The sequence below is a fragment of the Rhinoderma darwinii genome (assembly GCF_050947455.1).
Source record: "Rhinoderma darwinii isolate aRhiDar2 chromosome 3 unlocalized genomic scaffold, aRhiDar2.hap1 SUPER_3_unloc_3, whole genome shotgun sequence".
In the NCBI taxonomy this organism is placed as follows: domain Eukaryota; kingdom Metazoa; phylum Chordata; class Amphibia; order Anura; family Rhinodermatidae; genus Rhinoderma; species Rhinoderma darwinii.
In genome coordinates this window covers 1147989-1165760 of record NW_027461746.1, presented here as the reverse complement: position 1 = coordinate 1165760, position 17772 = coordinate 1147989, and the positions used below count along the sequence as shown (strand labels likewise).

Genomic DNA, 17772 nt, shown 5'->3' with positions numbered 1-17772 from the left:
GCGTCAGTGTCCGGTGTACAGGACTATTATAGGGTCAGTGTCCGGTGTACAGGACTATTATAGAGTCAGTGTCCGGTGTACAGGACTATTATAGGGTCAGTGTCCGGTGTACAGGACTATTATAGGGTCAATGTCCGGTGTACAGGACTATTATAGGTCAGTGTCCGGTGTACAGGACTATTATAGAGTCAGTGTCCGGTGTACAGGACTATTATAGAGTCAGTGTCTTGTGTACAGGACTATTATAGGGTCAGTGTCTGGTGTACAGGACTATTATAGGGTCTGTGTCCGGTGTACAGGACTATTATAGGGTCAGTGTCCGGTGTACAGGACTATTATAGGGTCAGTGTCCGGTGTACAGGACTATTATAGATTCAGTGTCCGGTGTACAGGACTATTATAGGGTCAGTGTCCGGTGTACAGGACTATTATAGAGTCAGTGTCCGGTGTACAGGACTATTATAGAGTCAGTGTCTGGTGTACAGGACTATTATAGGGTCAGTGTCTGGTGTACAGGACTATTATAGGGTCAGTGTCTGGTGTACAGGACTATTATAGGGTCAGTGTCCGGTGTACAGGACTATTATAGGGTCAGTGTCCGGTGTACAGGACTATTATAGGGTCAGTGTCTGGTGTACAGGACTATTATAGGATCAGTGTCCGGTGTACAGGACTATTATAGGGTCAGTGTCCGGTGTACAGGACTATTATAGGGTCAGTGTCCGGTGTACAGGACTATTATAGGGTCAGTGTCCAGTGTACAGGACTATTATAGGGTCAGTGTCCGGTGTACAGGACTATTATAGGGTCAGTGTCTGGTGTACAGGACTATTATAGGATCAGTGTCCGGTGTACAGGACTATTATAGGGTCAGTGTCCGGTGTACAGGACTATTATAGGGTCAGTGTCCGGTGTACAGGACTATTATAGGGTCAGTGTCCGGTGTACAGGACTATTATAGGGTCAGTGTCCGGTGTACAGGACTATTATAGGGTCAGTGTCCGGTGTACAGGACTATTATAGATTCAGTGTCCGGTGTACAGGACTATTATAGAGTCAGTGTCCGGTGTACAGGACTATTATAGGGTCAGTGTCCGGTGTACAGGACTATTATAGGGTCAGTGTCCGGTGTACAGGACTATTATAGGGTCAGTGTCCGGTGTACCGGACTATTATAGGGTCAGTGTCCGGTGTACAGGACTATTATAGGGTCAGTTTCCGGTGTACAGGACTATTATAGGGTCAGTGTCCGGTGTACAGGACTATTATAGGGTCAATGTCTGGTGTACAGGACTATTATAGGGTCAGTGTCTGGTGTACAGGACTATTATAGGGTCAGTGTCTGGTGTACAGGACTATTATAGGGTCAGTGTCTGGTGTACAGGACTATTATAGGGTCAGTGTCCGGTGTACAGGACTATTATAGGGTCAATGTCTGGTGTACAGGACTATTATAGGGTCAGTGTCCGGTGTACAGGACTATTATAGGGTCAGTGTCTGGTGTATAGGATGGTTATAGGGTCAGTGTCTGTGTATAGGATGGTTATAGGGTAAGTGTCTGGTGTATAGGAAAGTTATAGGGTCAGTGTCTGGTGTATAGGATGGTTATAGGGTCAATGACTGGTGTATAGGATGGTTATAGGGTCAGTGTCTGGTGTATAGGATTGTTATAGGGTCAGTGTCTGGTGTATAGGATGGTTATAGGGTCAGTGACTGGTGTATAGGATGGTTATAGGGTCAGTGTCTGGTGTATAGGATGGTTATAGGATCAGTGTCTGGTGTATAGGATGGTTATAGGGTCAGTGTCTGGTGTATAGGATGGTTATAGGATCAGTGTCTGGTGTATAGGATGGTTATAGTGTCAGTGTCCGGTGTATACGATGGTTATAGGGTCAGTGTCCGGTGTATAGGATGGTTATAGGTTCAGTGTCTGCTGTATAAAATGGTTATAGGGTTAGTGTCTGGTGTATAGGACTGTTATAGGGTCAGTGTCTGGTTTATAGGATTATTATAGGGTCAGTGACTGGTGTATAGGATTTTTATAGGGTCAGTGTCTGGTGTATAGGATGGTTATAGGGTCAGTGTCTGGTGTATAGGATTGTTATAGGGTCAGTATCTTCTGTATAGAATAGTTATAGGGTCAGTGTCTGATGTATAGGATGGTTATAGGGTCAGTGTTTGGTGTATAGGATTGTTATAGGGTCAGTGTCTGGTGTATATGATGGTTATAGGGTCACTGTCTGGTTTATAGGGTTGTTATAGGGTCAGTGTCTGGTGTATAGGATGGTTATAGGGTCAGTGTCTGGTGTATAGAATTGTTATAGGGTCAGTTTCTGGTGTATAGGATGGTTATAGGATCAGTGTCTGGTGTATAGGATGGTTATAGGGTCAGTGTCTGGTGTATAGGATGGTTATAGGGTCAGTGTCTGGTGTATAGGATGGTTATAGGGTCAGTGTCTGGTGTATAGAATAGTTATAGGGTCAGTGACTGGTGTATAGGATGGTTATAGGGTTAGTGTCTGGTGTATAGGATGGTTATAGGGTTAGTGTCTGGTGTATAGGACCGTTATAGGGTCAGTGTCTGGTGTATAGGACCGTTATAGGGTCAGTGTCTGGTGTATAGGATTGTTATAGGGTCAGTGACTGGTGTATAGGATTGTTGTAGGGTCAGTGTCTGGTGTATAGTATTGTTATAGGGTCGCTGTCTGGTGTGTAGGATTTCTATAGGGTCAGTGTCTGGTGTATAGTATTGTTATAGGGTCAGTTTCTGGTGTATAGGATGGTAATAGGGTCAGTGTCTGGTGTATAGGATGGTTATAGGGTCAGTGTCTGGTGTATAGGATGGTTATAGGGTCAGTGTCTGGTGTATAGAATTGCTATAGGGTCAGTGTCTGGTGTATATGATTGTTGTAGGGTCAGTGTCTGGTGTATAGGATGGTTATAGGGTCAGTGTCTGGTGTATAGGATGGTTATAGGGTCAGTGTCTGGTGTATAGAATTGCTATAGGGTCAGTGTCTGGTGTATATGATTGTTATAGGGTCTGTGCCTGGTGTATAGGATTGTTATATGGTCAGTGACTGGTGTTAGGATTGTTATAGGGTCAGTGTCTGGTGTATAGGATTTCTATAGGGTCAGCGACTGGTGTATAGGATGGTTATAGGGTCAGTGTCTGGTGTATAGGATGGTTATAGGGTCAGTGTCTGGTGTATAGGATGGTAATAGAGTCAGTGTCTGGTGTATAGGATGGTTATAGAGTCAGTGTCTGGTGTATAGGATTGTTATAGGGTCAGTGTCTGGTGTATAGGATGGTTATAGAGTCAGTGTCTGGTGTATAGGATGGTTATAGAGTCAGTGTCTGGTGTATAGGATGGTTATAGGGTCAGTGTCTGGTGTATAGGATTTCTATAGGGTCAGCGACTGGTGTATAGGATGGTTATAGGGTCAGTGTCTGGTGATTAGGATTGTTATATGGTCAGTTTCTGATGTATACAGTACAGGACAATGATGGGGTCAGTATTACTGTATAGTACAATGATGGGGTCAGTATTACTGTACAGTACAATGATGGGGTCAGTATTACTGTATAGTGCAATGATGGGGTCAGTATTACTGTACAGTACAATGATGGGGTCAGTATTACTGTACAGGACAATGATGGGGTCAGTATTACTGTACAGGACAATGATGGGGTCAGTATTACTGTACAGGACAATGATGGGGTCAGTATTACTGTACAGGACAATGATGGGGTCAGTATTACTGTATAGTACAATGATGGGGTCAGTATTACTGTACAGTACAATGATGGGGTCAGTATTACTGTACAGTACAATGATGGGGTCAGTATTACTGTACAGGACAATGATGGGGTCAGTATTACTGTATAGTACAATGATGGGGTCAGTATTACTGTATAGTACAATGATGGGGTCAGTATTACTGTACAGTACAATGATGGGGTCAGTATTACTGTACAGTACAATGATGGGGTCAGTATTACTGTATAGTACAATGATGGGGTCAGTATTACTGTATAGTACAATGATGGGGTCAGTATTACTGTACAGGACAATGATGGGGTCAGTATTACTGTACAGGACAATGATGGGGTCAGTATTTCTGTACAGGACAATGGTGGGGTCAGTATTACTGTATAGTACAATGATGGGGTCAGTATTACTGTACAGTACAATGATGGGGTCAGTATTACTGTACAGGACAATGATGGGGTCAGTATTACTGTACAGTACAATGATGGGGTCAGTATTACTGTACAGGACAATGATGGGGTCAGTATTACTGTACAGTACAATGATGGGGTCAGTATTACTGTACAGGACAATGATGGGGTCAGTATTACTGTACAGGACAATGATGGGGTCAGTATTACTGTACAGTACAATGATTAGGTCATTATTTCTGTACAGTACAATGATAGGTTGCGTAGTACACGTGTGTTTCCTGCCTCTTCCTCATTCCTCCTGTGCCGGTACATGTTGTTTCTTGGCTCGGCACACGTGAGGGTGAGCCGCCGGGCGGGCGTGTCCCGTCACCCGGGTGTTGTGTGTTTACAGTGCGTTGGATTTGCGCGGCTGTTTATAGATCAGACTGTTCCCCGGATAAACCACAAGTACAGGAGTCTGGGAGTCATCCAGCCCCATAAATCCCACGGACACCCCATCCCTCCTGACACAGCGACTCTTCTCTCCAGGTGCTGAGATGGTGACTGAGGACGGGACCGAGTGGCTGCTCTCACTCCTGCGGGAGGTCCAACTGGAACAATTTTACCCCAAAATCCGGGATGAACTGAACGTGACGCGGCCGGGACACTTCGACTTTGTGAAACCATTTGACTTAGATCAGATCGGAATGGGAAGACCAGGTAAGATCCACGGAACCTGATGAGGGATGTAGTACTGTGTGATTATCTGAGGGATACACGGCTCATGATGAGGGCTGTAGTACTGTGCGATTATCTGAGGGATACACGGCTCATGATGAGGGCTGTAGTACTGTGCGATTATCTGAGGGATACACGGCTCATGATGAGGGCTGTAGTACTGTGCGATTATCTGAGGGATACACGGCTCATGATGAGGGCTGTAGTACTGTGTGATTATCTGAGGGATACACGGCTCATGATGAGGGCTGTAGTACTGTGCGATTATCTGAGGGATACACGGCTCATGATGAGGGCTGTAGTACTGTGCAACAGGAGGTGATGGAGAATCTACATGGGACCTGGTGGGAAGATGGAATTTCATAATTTAATTGTTTTTTTAATATCTACACGTTAAAGCCTGAAACTTGATAGACAGTAGGTGGTGGAGTTTACATGAAGGAATCAAGGATCAGAAGATGGGGACATATACACATGGTGAATGCACCTGGGCCCTAAGGGTCAGGAGATGATACATGTATAGGGGTCATCTGAGATGTGGATGTAGCATGGACCTGGTGGACATGCCATGTTAGAATATCCATATGTAGCTTGAGGGACTAGAGATTATGAAGAAGCCACATGGGTCTTGAGGGACTAGAGATGATGAAGAAGCCACATGGGGCTTGAGGAACTAGAGATGATGAAGAAGCCACATGGGTCTTGAGGGACTAGAGATGATGATGAAGCCACATGGGTCTTGAGGGACTAGAGATGATGGGGCTTGAGGGACTAGAGATGATGAAGAAGACACATGGGGCTTGAGGGACTAGAGATGATGAAGAAGCCACATGGGGCTTGAGGGACTAGAGATGATGAAGAAGCCACATTGGGCTTGAGGGACTAGAGATGATGAAGAAGCCACATGGGGCTTGAGGGACTAGAGATGATGAAGAAGCCACATGGAGCTTGAGGGACTAGAGATGATGAAGAAGCCACATGGGGCTTGAGGGACTAGAGATGATAGTAAAGTCACATGGAGCTTGAGGGACTAGAGATGATGAAGAAGCCACATGGGGCTTGAGGGACTAGAGATGATGAAGAAGCCACATGGGGCTTGAGGGACTAGAGATGATGAAGAAGCCACATGGGGCTTGAGGGACTAGAGATTATGAAGAAGCCACATTGGGCTTGAGGGACTAGAGATGATGAAGAAGCCACATGGAGCTTGAGGGACTAGAGATGATGAAGAAGCCACATGGGGCTTGAGGGACTAGAGATGATGACGAAGCCACATGGGGCTTGAGGGACTAAAGATGATGAAGAAGCCACATGGGGCTTGAGGGACTAGAGATGATAATAAAGCCACATGGGGCTTGAGGGACTAGAGATGATGAAGAAGCCACATGGAGCTTGAGAGACTAGAGATGATGAATAAGCCACATGGAGCTGGAGGGACTAGAGATGATGAAGAAGCCACATGGGGCTTGAGGGACTAGAGATGATGTAGAAGCCACATGGGGCTTGAGGGACTAGAGATGATGAAGAAGCCACATGTAGTATGAGGGACTAGAGATGATGAAGAAGCCACATGAGGCTTGAGGGACTAGAGATGATGAAGAAGCCACGTTGGGCTTGAGGGACTAGAGATGATGAAGAAGCCACGTTGGGCTTGAGGGACAAGAGATGATGAAGAAGCCACATGGAGCTTGAGGGACTAGAGATACACGGCTGATGATACACTTAGATACATGGCTGATGATGGGGATGTAGTCCGGTGTGGTTTTCTGAGGACCTTTCACACATTATAGACTTAGATACAGGATTTGTGATGGGGAATGTAGTGCTGTGCGGTTCTCCGGGACTGTATCCCACATGCTAGCCTTACATAAGTCTACTCACTATAGACATTAGGAAAGTGACTTGTCCTCTCTCCGTCTATTGCATAAGATTCCCCTCCAGTGTTGTTGTTCTTGTTACTTGTACTGTTCCCTCGTGTCCGATACTTTCTCACGTGTAACGTGTGATTCATCAGTTGTGTCACCTGCATCTCCCCAGAATCCCTGGAATGAGGTCACTATTCTTCAGCTTGGAATGAGATATGTAATCTATCATTCCTAGGAGCAGTTTAGGAATCTTTAAAAAGTTGTTCAAATTCTACATATTAGTGGTGGTAGATTTCCATCATCTCTAGTCCCTCAAGCCCAACGTGGCTTCTCCATCATCTCTAGTCCCTCAAGCCCAACGTGGCTTCTTCATCATCTCTAGTCCCTCAAGCCCAACGTGGCTTCTTCATCATCTCTAGTCCCTCAAACCCAATGTGGCTTCTTCATCATCTCTAGTCCCTCAAGCCCAATGTGGCTTCTTCATCATCTCTAGTCCCTCAAGCCCAACGTGGCTTCTTCATCATCTCTAGTCCCTCAAGCCCAACGTGGCTTCTTCATCATCTCTAGTCCCTCAAACCCAATGTGGCTTCTTCATCATCTCTAGTCCCTCAAGCCCAACGTGGCTTCTTCATCATCTCTAGTCCCTCAAGCCCAATGTGGCTTCTTCATAATCTCTAGTCCCTCAAGCCCCAAGTGGATATTTTAACATGGCATGTCCACCAGGTCCATACTACATCCACATCTCAGATGACCCCTATAGATGTATCATCTCCTGACCCTTAGGGCCCAGGTGCATTCACCATGTGTATATGTCCCCATCTTCTGATCCTTGATTCCTTCATGTAAACTCCACCACCTACTGTCTATCAAGTTTCAGGCTTTAACTTGTAGATATTAAAAAAACGTTTGTAAATTCTGAAATTCCATCTTCCCACCAGGTCCCATGTAGATTCTCCATCATCTCCTGTCCTTCTAGACCCTTTATAGATTCTCCATCATCTCCTGTCCTTCTAGACCCTTTATAGATTCTCCATCACCTCCTGTCCTTATAGATCTATGTAGATTCTCCGTCATCTCCTGTCCTCCTAGATCTATGTAGATTGTCCATGACCTCCTGTCCTCCTAGATCTATGTAGATTGTCCATGACCTCCTGTCCTCCTAGATCTATGTAGATTCTCCATCATCTCCTGTCCTCCTAGATCTATGTAGATTCTCCATGATCTCCTGTCCTCCTAGATCTATGTAGATTCTCCATGATCTCCTGTCCTCCTAGATCTTTGCAGATTATCCATGATCTCCTGTCCTCCTAGATCTATGTAGATTCTCCATCATCTCCTGTCCTCCTAGATCTATGTAGATTCTCCATCATCTCCTGTCCTCCTAGATCTATGTAGATTCTCCATGATCTCCTGTCCTCCTAGATCTTTGCAGATTATCCATGATCTCCTGTCATACTAGACCTATATAGATTCTCCATGATCTCCTGTCATACTAGACCTATATAGATTATCCATGATCTCCTGTGTTCCTAGACCTATGTAGATTGTCCATCATCTCCTGTCCTCCTAGACCTATGTAGATTCTTCATTATCTTCTGTCCGTCTATTTCTCTGCGGTCTCTTTATACATCATCCATGGTTTGCCCCTTACATTTTCTTCTCATCTAATGATTTCTTTCCCCCTAATATTAATGTTCACATCTCACCATTTCTTTATACGGCCAACATGAAGCCCGTCGTATCTTCTCATGGTCGGCGTCATCCTGTTTTTAGATTCTTGTTCAATGTGATGGACAATCTAATGTCCGATAAGCAGGAGACACCAATCTGTAACAAGCCGGACCACAACTTACCTCTCACCATTTTCACATTTCTTTATTTCAGCACAAAGAAGACTCTTTGAAGCTATAAAACGGAGAAAGCCCCCGGTGCGGCCTAAATCCTGGATGTACAAGGTGAGAGCCCCTTATAATGCACAACGAGGAGAACTTCCTGTAGAGAAGAGCCAATAACTCCAGTTGATTTGCCTTTTCACTAGTTATGATTGGTGACTTGACTTGCTGTAGTGGGTCAAGTCTGGTGGGCCTAGTCTGGTGGGTCAAGTCTGGTGGGCCTAGTCTCGTGGGTCAAGTCTGGTGGGTCAAGTCTGGTGGGTCAAGTCTGGTGGGTCAAGTCTGGTGCGTCAAGTCTGGTGGGTCAAGTCTGGTGGGTCAAGTCTGGTTGGTCAAGTCTGGTTACTAGGATTGACAAAACTTGAATTATTCCACTGAATTAGTCCATGATCACTAGCTGAGGGCCAGGGCCATTAAGTTCACGGACATATTGGTTGTCCACTCTGGCATCTCTGTAATACTTGAGGCACATAGATCGTCCTGGTCATCTCGTAGACTGAGGCTTGATCTCAAGGTTTCTAGAAACAACTTCTTTGAAGGCCTCTATCTACTTTAATGATGCAATGACTATGCCCCCCCCTGATCTATCTTGAGGGTGGCCATGGAGGTTCCAATAATTTGGTCAATATGACTGAGCGGTTGTGTCATCGCGTCTATGGTGGTAAAACCATTATTAGCTCATTAGTTGTCAACTGTCGTCCAAGAGTTTCGATTGGGGTTCGTTTGGCTGTAACTTTAAGGGGAGCTCCATCTAGATGTATTTCCGGTCCTATTATGTAGACATTTAAGGAGTTGGCATCAGAGCCCTACGGGTGGGGGAAATGCTGATGGAGTTCGCCTTGAAGTGTGGTGACCCCTGTGAGGACTTGGCTGGTGTCGGCTGCAGGTTGTTGTGTTACTCCTCCAGGTGACCTTTGCTCCAGCGTCCTGAGCACCATTTACACAAGTGATTCATACGGTGACTGTGGGTGCGGCCGTGGGTGACGTTAATTCACTGCTGGTTGTTTACTCATTATTTATAAAATGTTAATTAGACGGAGCTTGTAAAATGAGCTTCACATGGACTGGGACGAGGCCTCAGATTCCTAAGTCTCATAAAGTCCCTCACAAGCTCCACTGGTCGGACCACCACGCGAGCTCCACTGGTCGGATCACCCCGCGAGCTCCACTGGTCGGACCACCCCGCGAGCTCCACTGGTCGGACCACCCCGCGAGCTCCACTGGTCGGACCACCCCGCGAGCTCCACTGGTCGGACCACCCCGCGAGCTCCACTGGTCGGACCACCACGCGAGCTCCACTGATCGGACCACCACGCGAGCTCCACTGGTCGGACAACCATATGAGCTCCTCTGGTCAGACCACCCCGCGAGCTCCACTGGTCGGACCACCCCTGGAGCTCCACTGGTTGGACCACCCCGTGAGCTCCACTGGTCGGACCACCACACGAGCTCCACTGGTCGGACCACCCCGTGAGCTCCACTGGTCGGACTACCATTACACATAAACTCGGGGAATCCATATGCCATGTTTGTGGTATGATTTGGTGAAGACTCCATGGATCAATTCTCTCATCTCTAGATGGAGAATTACTCACAGAACATCACATATTAATCACTCCACCCAGAATCAACGAGTCCTGGGTGGAGGTTACTGGGGAAAATCAAATAATAGTCATTTCCTGCCTTTGTTTTCTGCTTTGATGGGTCCGTGAGGCCGTTAACATCTAGTAGAAGATCAAAAGATATTGGGTGAAGATATCCTTTAATTATATACATACCCAGGGGGCGGGGCTGTGACTACCTCTTGTCTCTCAATGGGAAATTACCTTCTATTTTTCCTTCTTCACAGATGTTCTCAACAAGAGGCCCTGACGGCCCAGATTCTTCCCCGTTCCCAGATACCATCATCTCTCCATCATCTCCCCCATCATCTTCTGCCCCCAGAGGGGACCCCGACTGTTCCCTGAAATGTCTGATCAACGAGCGGGACCTGAGCCTTTTTGAGCGCTTGGGCGACGGGTGTTTTGGGGTGGTCAGAAGAGGAGAGTGGAGGATACCAGGCGGGAGAGTGGTACGTTAATTGTCCTTGAGGCTTCTGCCACCTGGAGCATCATGGGATAGATTATTTTTTGGGTGTACCCGATCCTGTTGTATAATTCATTGGTTTCTGTCTACAGGTAAACGCCGCAGTGAAGTCTCTCCGTACAGACGCGAGCTCCGACCCAGACGCACTCATCGATTTCCTGCAGGAAGTGAATTCCATGTACGCCCTGGATCACCCGCACCTTATACGTCTGTACGGGGTCGTCCTGGCGCAGCCACTGAAGATGGTAAGGACCCGCGGCGCTCTATATGATCAATGGCCGCCAAGTAGAGGGATCCCATTCCTTTACAAAACCCCAAAAATTCACCCGTCGTGCCCCAATGGTGGATGGAACCAGCAAGATGGGGGAGGGGATCAGTAGGATTATCTGTAATGGTGGAGACGGAGGTGAGCGGTGACTTGTCTATATCACGTGGTTCTCTCTATGGTTGATAGGTTACGGAGCTGGCACATCTGGGATCCCTCCATGACACCCTGCGTTCCCGATACGGCTCCTTCCCTCTGCCGCACTTGTGGTCGTATTCTCTACAGATCGCATCAGGGATGAGCTACCTAGAATCCCGCAAGTTTATTCACCGGGATCTGGCGGCACGAAACATCCTGCTGACCAGCGAAGAGGTGGTGAAGATCGGGGACTTCGGACTGATGAGGGCGCTGTCTGGGCACAGCGACCATTACGTCATGTCTGCTCACCGCAAGATACCCTTCGCATGGTAAGAAGACCCGGGGATGGTGTAGCGGGCGGGACGTTACATAGGGCTGGTGGCCAGTAGAAGGTGCGAGGTTCTAGGAGCACCCAAATGACCATTTATCCCAATGTTTTTAGGTGTTCTCCGGAAAGTCTGAAGATTGGCACCTTCTCTCACCCGTCGGACGTCTGGATGTTTGGGGTCACCCTGTGGGAGATGTTCACCTACGGGCAGGAGCCTTGGCTGGGATTAAGCGGTCGGCAGGTACCTCCTTACACATTTGTCTCTGGGTCTGGGGGGTTGAGAATAAGGGGTCCCCCGTAGTAATGGTGCGGCCCCCATCTTATGACAGATCTCTGCACTCTCGGAGCAGAACATCTTTATATGAGTTTTCTTCTCGATCACCAGATCTTAAGCAAAATTGACCGAGAAGGAGAACGGCTGGAGCGGCCGGACGATTGTCCCCAAGGTTTATACTCCATAATGATGAAGTGCTGGGCCCACAAACCAGAACTGCGTCCAAACTTCAGCAGCCTGATGACCCTGATCCAAGAGGTAAGGGAGACGAGCCTATCCCAAAATGTCCTCCCTGCACCCGTACTGTCTTCTATACCTGATCCCTGTATCCCCCTGTATGGCCCTTTTATACCCCGCCCCTGTATCCTCCTCTGACCCGCTTCTCCTCCCGGCCCCTGTATCCTCCTGTGACCCCCCTTCCCCTCTATACCCTGGCTCTTGTATCCTCCTGTGACCCCCTTCCCCTCTATACCCTGGCTCCTGTATCCTCCTGTGACCCCCTTCTCCTCTATACCCCGGCACCTGTATCCTCCTGTGACCCCCGTCTTTCTATACCCCGGCCCCTGTTCCCCCTGTATGGCCTTTTTATACCCCGGCCCCTGTATCCTCCTGTGACCCCCTTCTCCTCCATACTCCGGCCCCTGTATCCCCCTGTGACCCCCGTCTTTCTATACCCCGGCCCCTGTTCCTCCTAAGACCCCCGTCTTTCTATACCCCGGCCCCTGTATCCTCCTGTATCCCACAGCCCCTGTATCCCCCGGCCCCTGTATCCCTCGGCCCCTGTATCCCTCGGCCCCTGTATCCCTCAGTTGTTACACTTGTCCTGACAAATGTGATTTTGGCAGGTGAGACCAGCGGAGGTCCGGGTTCTGCAGGATGTGACGGACCCCTCCTTACTGCGGTTGGATGCTGGAGATGTTGTCACCGTCATTGATTTTGGGTAGGTCCCATCTCATGTGAGAACTCCTGATGACATAGAGATTTCTCAGCCCCCCACTCCCGGTATACGGGGATCCCTGTGGTGGACTATTTCCTCATGTTTCTTCTTTTCCTCATTGTTAGGACGGACGCCCCGCTGTGGAGGGGACAGAACCGCCGTACCCTGAAGGTGGGACAATTTCCGGCCTCGCTGGTGGGGCCGGAGGATGTGGCGCTGGTGCGGAGCTCCATGCAGTTGTCCAGCAGTCTGGTGAAGTTGTCTCTCGGAGATGCAGAAGCTGAAAACGAGTGAGTATGAGGCCGTCTGTGCGATGCCGTCTGTGCGATGCCGTCTGTGCGATGCCGTCTGTGCGATGCCGTCCGTGCGATGCCGTCCGTGCGATGCCGTCCGTGCGAGGCCGTCTCTGCGGGGCCGTCTGTGCGGGGCCGTCTCTGCGAGGCCGTCTGTGCGGGGCCGTCTGTGCGGGGCCGTCTGTGCGGGGCCGTCTGTGCGGGGCCGTCTGTGCGAGTCCGTCTGTACGAGGCCGTCTGTGCGGGGCCGTCTGTGCGAGGCCGTCTGTGCGAGTCCGTCTGTACGAGTCCGTCTGTACGAGGCCGTCTGTGCGAGGCCGTCCGTGCGGGGCCGTCCGTGCGGGGCCGTCTGTGCGAGGCCGTCCGTGCGGGGCTGTCCGTGCGGGGCCGTCTGTGCGAGGCCGTCCGTGCGGGGCCGTCCGTGCGGGGCCGTCTGTGCGGGGCCGTCTCTGCGAGGCCGTCTCTGCGGGGCCGTCTGTGCGGGGCCGTCCGTGCGGGGCCGTCTGTGCGGGGCCGTCTGTGCGGGGCCGTCTGTGCGAGGCCGTCTGTGCGATGCCGCCCGTGCGATGTTGTTTGTGCGATGCCGCCTGTGCGAGGCCGTCTGTGCGATGCCGCCTGTGCGAGGCCGTCTGTGCGAGGCCGTCTGTGCGAGGCCGTCTGTGCGATGCCGTCAGCTCGGCTCCGCTTCTTCCGCCTCAGTCTCATCACTTTTGTGTTTCTTTCAGAAGACGGAACAGAGGGAAGGACGCTGCGCGGAGAGGAGCGGGAGGAGGTGCAGCAGCGGAAGCCAAGTTACTGCGCATGCAACGTGAGTGTCCATCATTTACTGGTTCTCCAGGCTGCTCCACCTGCTGAACACCCCGCAGATAACACCCCGCAGATAGCACCCCGCAGATAACACCCGCAGATAACACCCCGCAGATAACGCCCCGCAGATAACGCCCCGCAGATAACGCCCCGCAGATAACGCCCCGCAGATAGCACCCCGCAGATAACACCCGCAGATAACGCCCCGCAGATAACGCCCCACAGATAACACCCGCAGATAACGCCCCGCAGATAACGCCCCGCAGATAACACCCGCAGATAACGCCCCGCAGATAACGCCCCGCAGATAACACCCGCAGATAACGCCCCGCAGATAACACCCGCAGATAACGCCCCGCAGATAATGCCCCGCAGATAACACCCGCAGATAACGCCCGCAGATAACGCCCCACAGATAACACCCGCAGATAACGCCCCACAGATAACACCCACAGATAACGCCCCGCAGATAACGCCCCGCAGATAACGCCCCGCAGATAACGCCCCGCAGATAACACCCACAGATAACGCCCCGCAGATAACGCCCCGCAGATAACGCCCCGCAGATAACACCCGCAGATAACACCCCGCAGATAACGCCCCGCAGATAACACCCTCTTTGTTCTTTCATCCTCAGGGCTCTCAAAAAGTCTTGAGTCTCTCTCGGACTTCGGTCCACAAAATGGGCGTCAGATCCCCCCTGGACCCAAAAACCGTGTGCGGGATCTGGAGAGTTCTCCCCCCCGCGAGCCGTCCCCGAGAAGAATGAGCGACCTCCCTCCTCGCAGGATCCTCGCCAACCTCCGACCCCCGGTGCTGCCCAAACCAAAACTGTCCGCTCCCAAAGAACGCCTCCTCCCCCTCCCAAACACGGACTACCCCTCCCAACAGACCCGGGCCAGTAAAGAGAAGTTCTCATCATCTTCAGTCCTGCCAGCCGCTGGGGAAGTAGTCCATCGGTTACCATCAGACGGGAAAGTGGCGGCACAGAAAGGAGCGGAGTGCGACCTCCAGAGAAAGGTCAAAGAGGTGAGAAGATCCGAGGACCATGAACCCAATGTAGACAATGACTGACCTCATCATGACCTGTCTCCAGTCACATCCAAAGCTGCATCCAAAGCTGAATGTCTATCCATAGAGTTCTCTGCTGTGCTGCAATATCGGAGTTGTGTCTTTCAGCTGCTTATGATGTAACTGGAGTATGAAACGGGGTGTGACGTTAGAATTGTGACTGCCGCTCTGGATGTGACTGGAGTATAAGACATGATGTAACAGCAGAAATGTGACTGCAGCTCTGGAGGTGACTGGAGTATAAGACATGATGTAACAGCAGAAATGTGACTGCAGCTCTGGAGGTGACTGGAGTATAAGACATGATGTAACAGCAGAATTATAGCTGCAGCTCTGGATGTGACTGCAGTATAAGACATAATGTAACAGCAGAAATGTGACTGCAGCTCTGGATGTGACTGCAGTATAAGACATAATGTGACTGCAGCTCTGGAGGTGACTGGAGTATAAAACATGATGTCACACTGGAATTATCGATGCAGCTCTGGATGTGACTGGAGTACAAGACATGATGTAACAGCAGAAATGTGACTGCAGCTCTGGATGTGACTGGAGTATAAGGCATGATGTAACAGTAGAAATGTGACTGCAGCTCTGGATGTGACTGGAGTATAAGACATGATGTAACAGTAGAAATGTGACTGCAGCTCTGGATGTGACTGGAGTATAAGACATGATGTAACAGCAGAAATGTGACTGCAGCTCTGGATGTGACTGGAGTATAAGACATGATGTAACAGCAGAAATGTGACTGCAGCTCTGGATGTGACTGGAGTATAAGACATGATGTAACAGCAGAAATGTGACTGCAGCTCTGGATGTGACTGGAGTATAAGACATGATGTAATTTCAGAATTGTAGCTGCAGCTCTGGATGTGACTGGAGTATAAGACATGTTGTAACAGCAGAAATGTGACTGCAGTTCTGGATGTGACTGGAGTATAAGACATGATGTAATAGCAGAATAGTGACTGCAGCTCTGGATGTGACTGGAGTATAAGACATTATGTAACACTAGAATTGTAGCTGCAGTTCTGGATGTGACTGGAGTATAAGACATGATGTCACACTGGAATTGTGGATGCAGCTCTGGATGTGACTGGATTATAAGACATGATGTAACAGCAGAATAGTGACTGCAGCTCTGGATGTGACTGGAGTATAAGACATTATGTAAGAGCAGAAATGTGACTGCAGCTCTGGATGTGACTGGAGTATAAGACATGATGTAACTATATACTGTCATATAACGGTGCGCCTGGTCTCTTCTGCTCAGGTGGAGGAACGTGTTCACGGTGTAACGACCGATGAGTGCCGGGACGCTCTGCGCAGCTTTGGTGGTGATGTTTCTCGCGCCGTCCAAGCTTTGAAGGTGAGTAGAGGATGTGTGTGAGATGACCAATGAGACGGCCTTTAGGACCCTTCCGTCTGACCTGTGTAACCCTTTGTTGCCCGCGCAGGTGGAGCAGCTGTACAACGTGAGCCGGCACAGTAAGGAGGAATGTCGCCGTATCCTGGACAAGTGTCAGTGGAACCTGGAGGCTGCGTCCCGCTACGTCCTGCGCCGCGCCCTGCACCCCCAGTGACCGCAGCGCCGGCCGTTACTACTTCTTTATCCCGTGGACGGACGGAGTCCATGAAGTCTGGGATCACGGCGACTGCTGAGACGGACAATGGCGGTTACCGGCCGCCATATTGAGGACCTCACAGGTGCTGAACGTCACATCCTGGGGGTCACATGTTATATTCATGGGGAACCCCAAATAACTCAGGAGGACTTGTTGGCCGTGCACCGCTCAATGTCCAGGACAAGGCGCGTATCGTACGTGGGACGCCATATTGGAACGGAGGTTCCTCGCAGTATTAACCACTTGTGCCGGAGCATCGGAGTCGTTCTCCGCAGGTCAAAGCCGCCATGATGAAGACGACGTCACGAATCCTCCGCCTCGCGACTGCCAAGAACTCAACATGAGGGCGTCCTAGTGACCGGATCTGCGCCAAAATTTAATTGGCTAGACGACGGTGACATGAGGGAGGGGACAGGACTTTCGGGAGGACTACAACTCCCAGCATGGACACAGCACATTAGTGGCTGAGACTGTTGTATAGCGTCTGTGCTGTTCCCTGCTCAGAAATGTCACGTATGTGAGAGAACCGGTCAGACGGGCGCGGCGCTCCGGGGAATGGCGCTGGGGGTATATCCAGTGTTAGGACTGCTCAGGGGGGATTGTTACTACCTGATGTAATAAACTTTTTATCACTATGATGCCGCTCGTCTCTGTGCTTTGCAGTCCAGAAAGGAAATGGTTAAAAGGTGAATCTCGGGGCGACCCCACCCTGCAGGGCGCGGCGCTCAGCGACACTATAATGTCCAACCGAAGGTAAATACAGAGGACGAATTATACCCCCCGCACTGCCCCCTGAGGTTCTGAGGTGCGGGTATAGGTTTGGTGGAGGTCTTGAGGTGTGGGTATAGGTTTGGTAGAGGTCTTGAGGTGTGGGTATAGGTTTGGTGGAGGTCTTGAGGTGTGGGTCGAGGTCTTGAGGTGTGGGTATAGGTTTGGTAGAGGTCTTGAGGTGTGGGTGTAGGTTTGGTGGAGGTCTTGAGGTGTGGGTATAGGTTTGGTAGAGGTCTTGAGGTGTGGGTATAGCTTTGGTAGAGGTCTTGAGGTGTGGATATAGGTTTGGTAGAGGTCTTGAGGTGTGTCTCCCCACGATATAAGGAAGAGGAAATCACACGCGCAAGTAATAGCCCTGAAATCACCCCCTGAGGACGCTGCTGAAGCAGTGAAACATGTCGAGGGGGCTAGCGCTTTTTTAAACTCATTGCTGGTCTTGGTAGAGGTCTTGAGGTGTGGGTATAGGTTTGGTGGAGGTCTTGAGGTGCGGGTATAGGTTTGGTAGAGGTCTTGAGGTG

General features: G+C 49.8%; 1 protein-coding gene across 2 annotated transcripts in view; it reads left to right on the top strand.

The window, feature by feature from the left end:
• The window catches only part of TNK1 (tyrosine kinase non receptor 1), a 35533-nt gene extending 18412 nt beyond the window's left edge, over positions 1-17121 (top strand). The window contains exons 2-14 of one of the 2 annotated variants that reach the window (XM_075847382.1): positions 4712-4882; positions 8650-8720; positions 10507-10728; positions 10835-10987; positions 11197-11474; positions 11588-11714; positions 11859-12005; positions 12593-12687; positions 12810-12974; positions 13706-13785; positions 14422-14813; positions 16132-16227; positions 16316-17121. In XM_075847382.1, the coding sequence (XP_075703497.1) occupies positions 4720-4882; positions 8650-8720; positions 10507-10728; positions 10835-10987; positions 11197-11474; positions 11588-11714; positions 11859-12005; positions 12593-12687; positions 12810-12974; positions 13706-13785; positions 14422-14813; positions 16132-16227; positions 16316-16441 (2115 nt within the window). In that variant the 5' untranslated portion in view covers positions 4712-4719 and the 3' untranslated portion in view covers positions 16442-17121. Of the gene's footprint in view, positions 1-4711; positions 4883-8649; positions 8721-10506; positions 10729-10834; positions 10988-11196; positions 11475-11587; positions 11715-11858; positions 12006-12592; positions 12688-12809; positions 12975-13702; positions 13786-14421; positions 14814-16131; positions 16228-16315 lie in introns of both variants that reach the window. The other variant, XM_075847383.1, reaches the window with a different exon arrangement.
• The last annotated feature ends 651 nt before the right edge of the window (positions 17122-17772 follow it).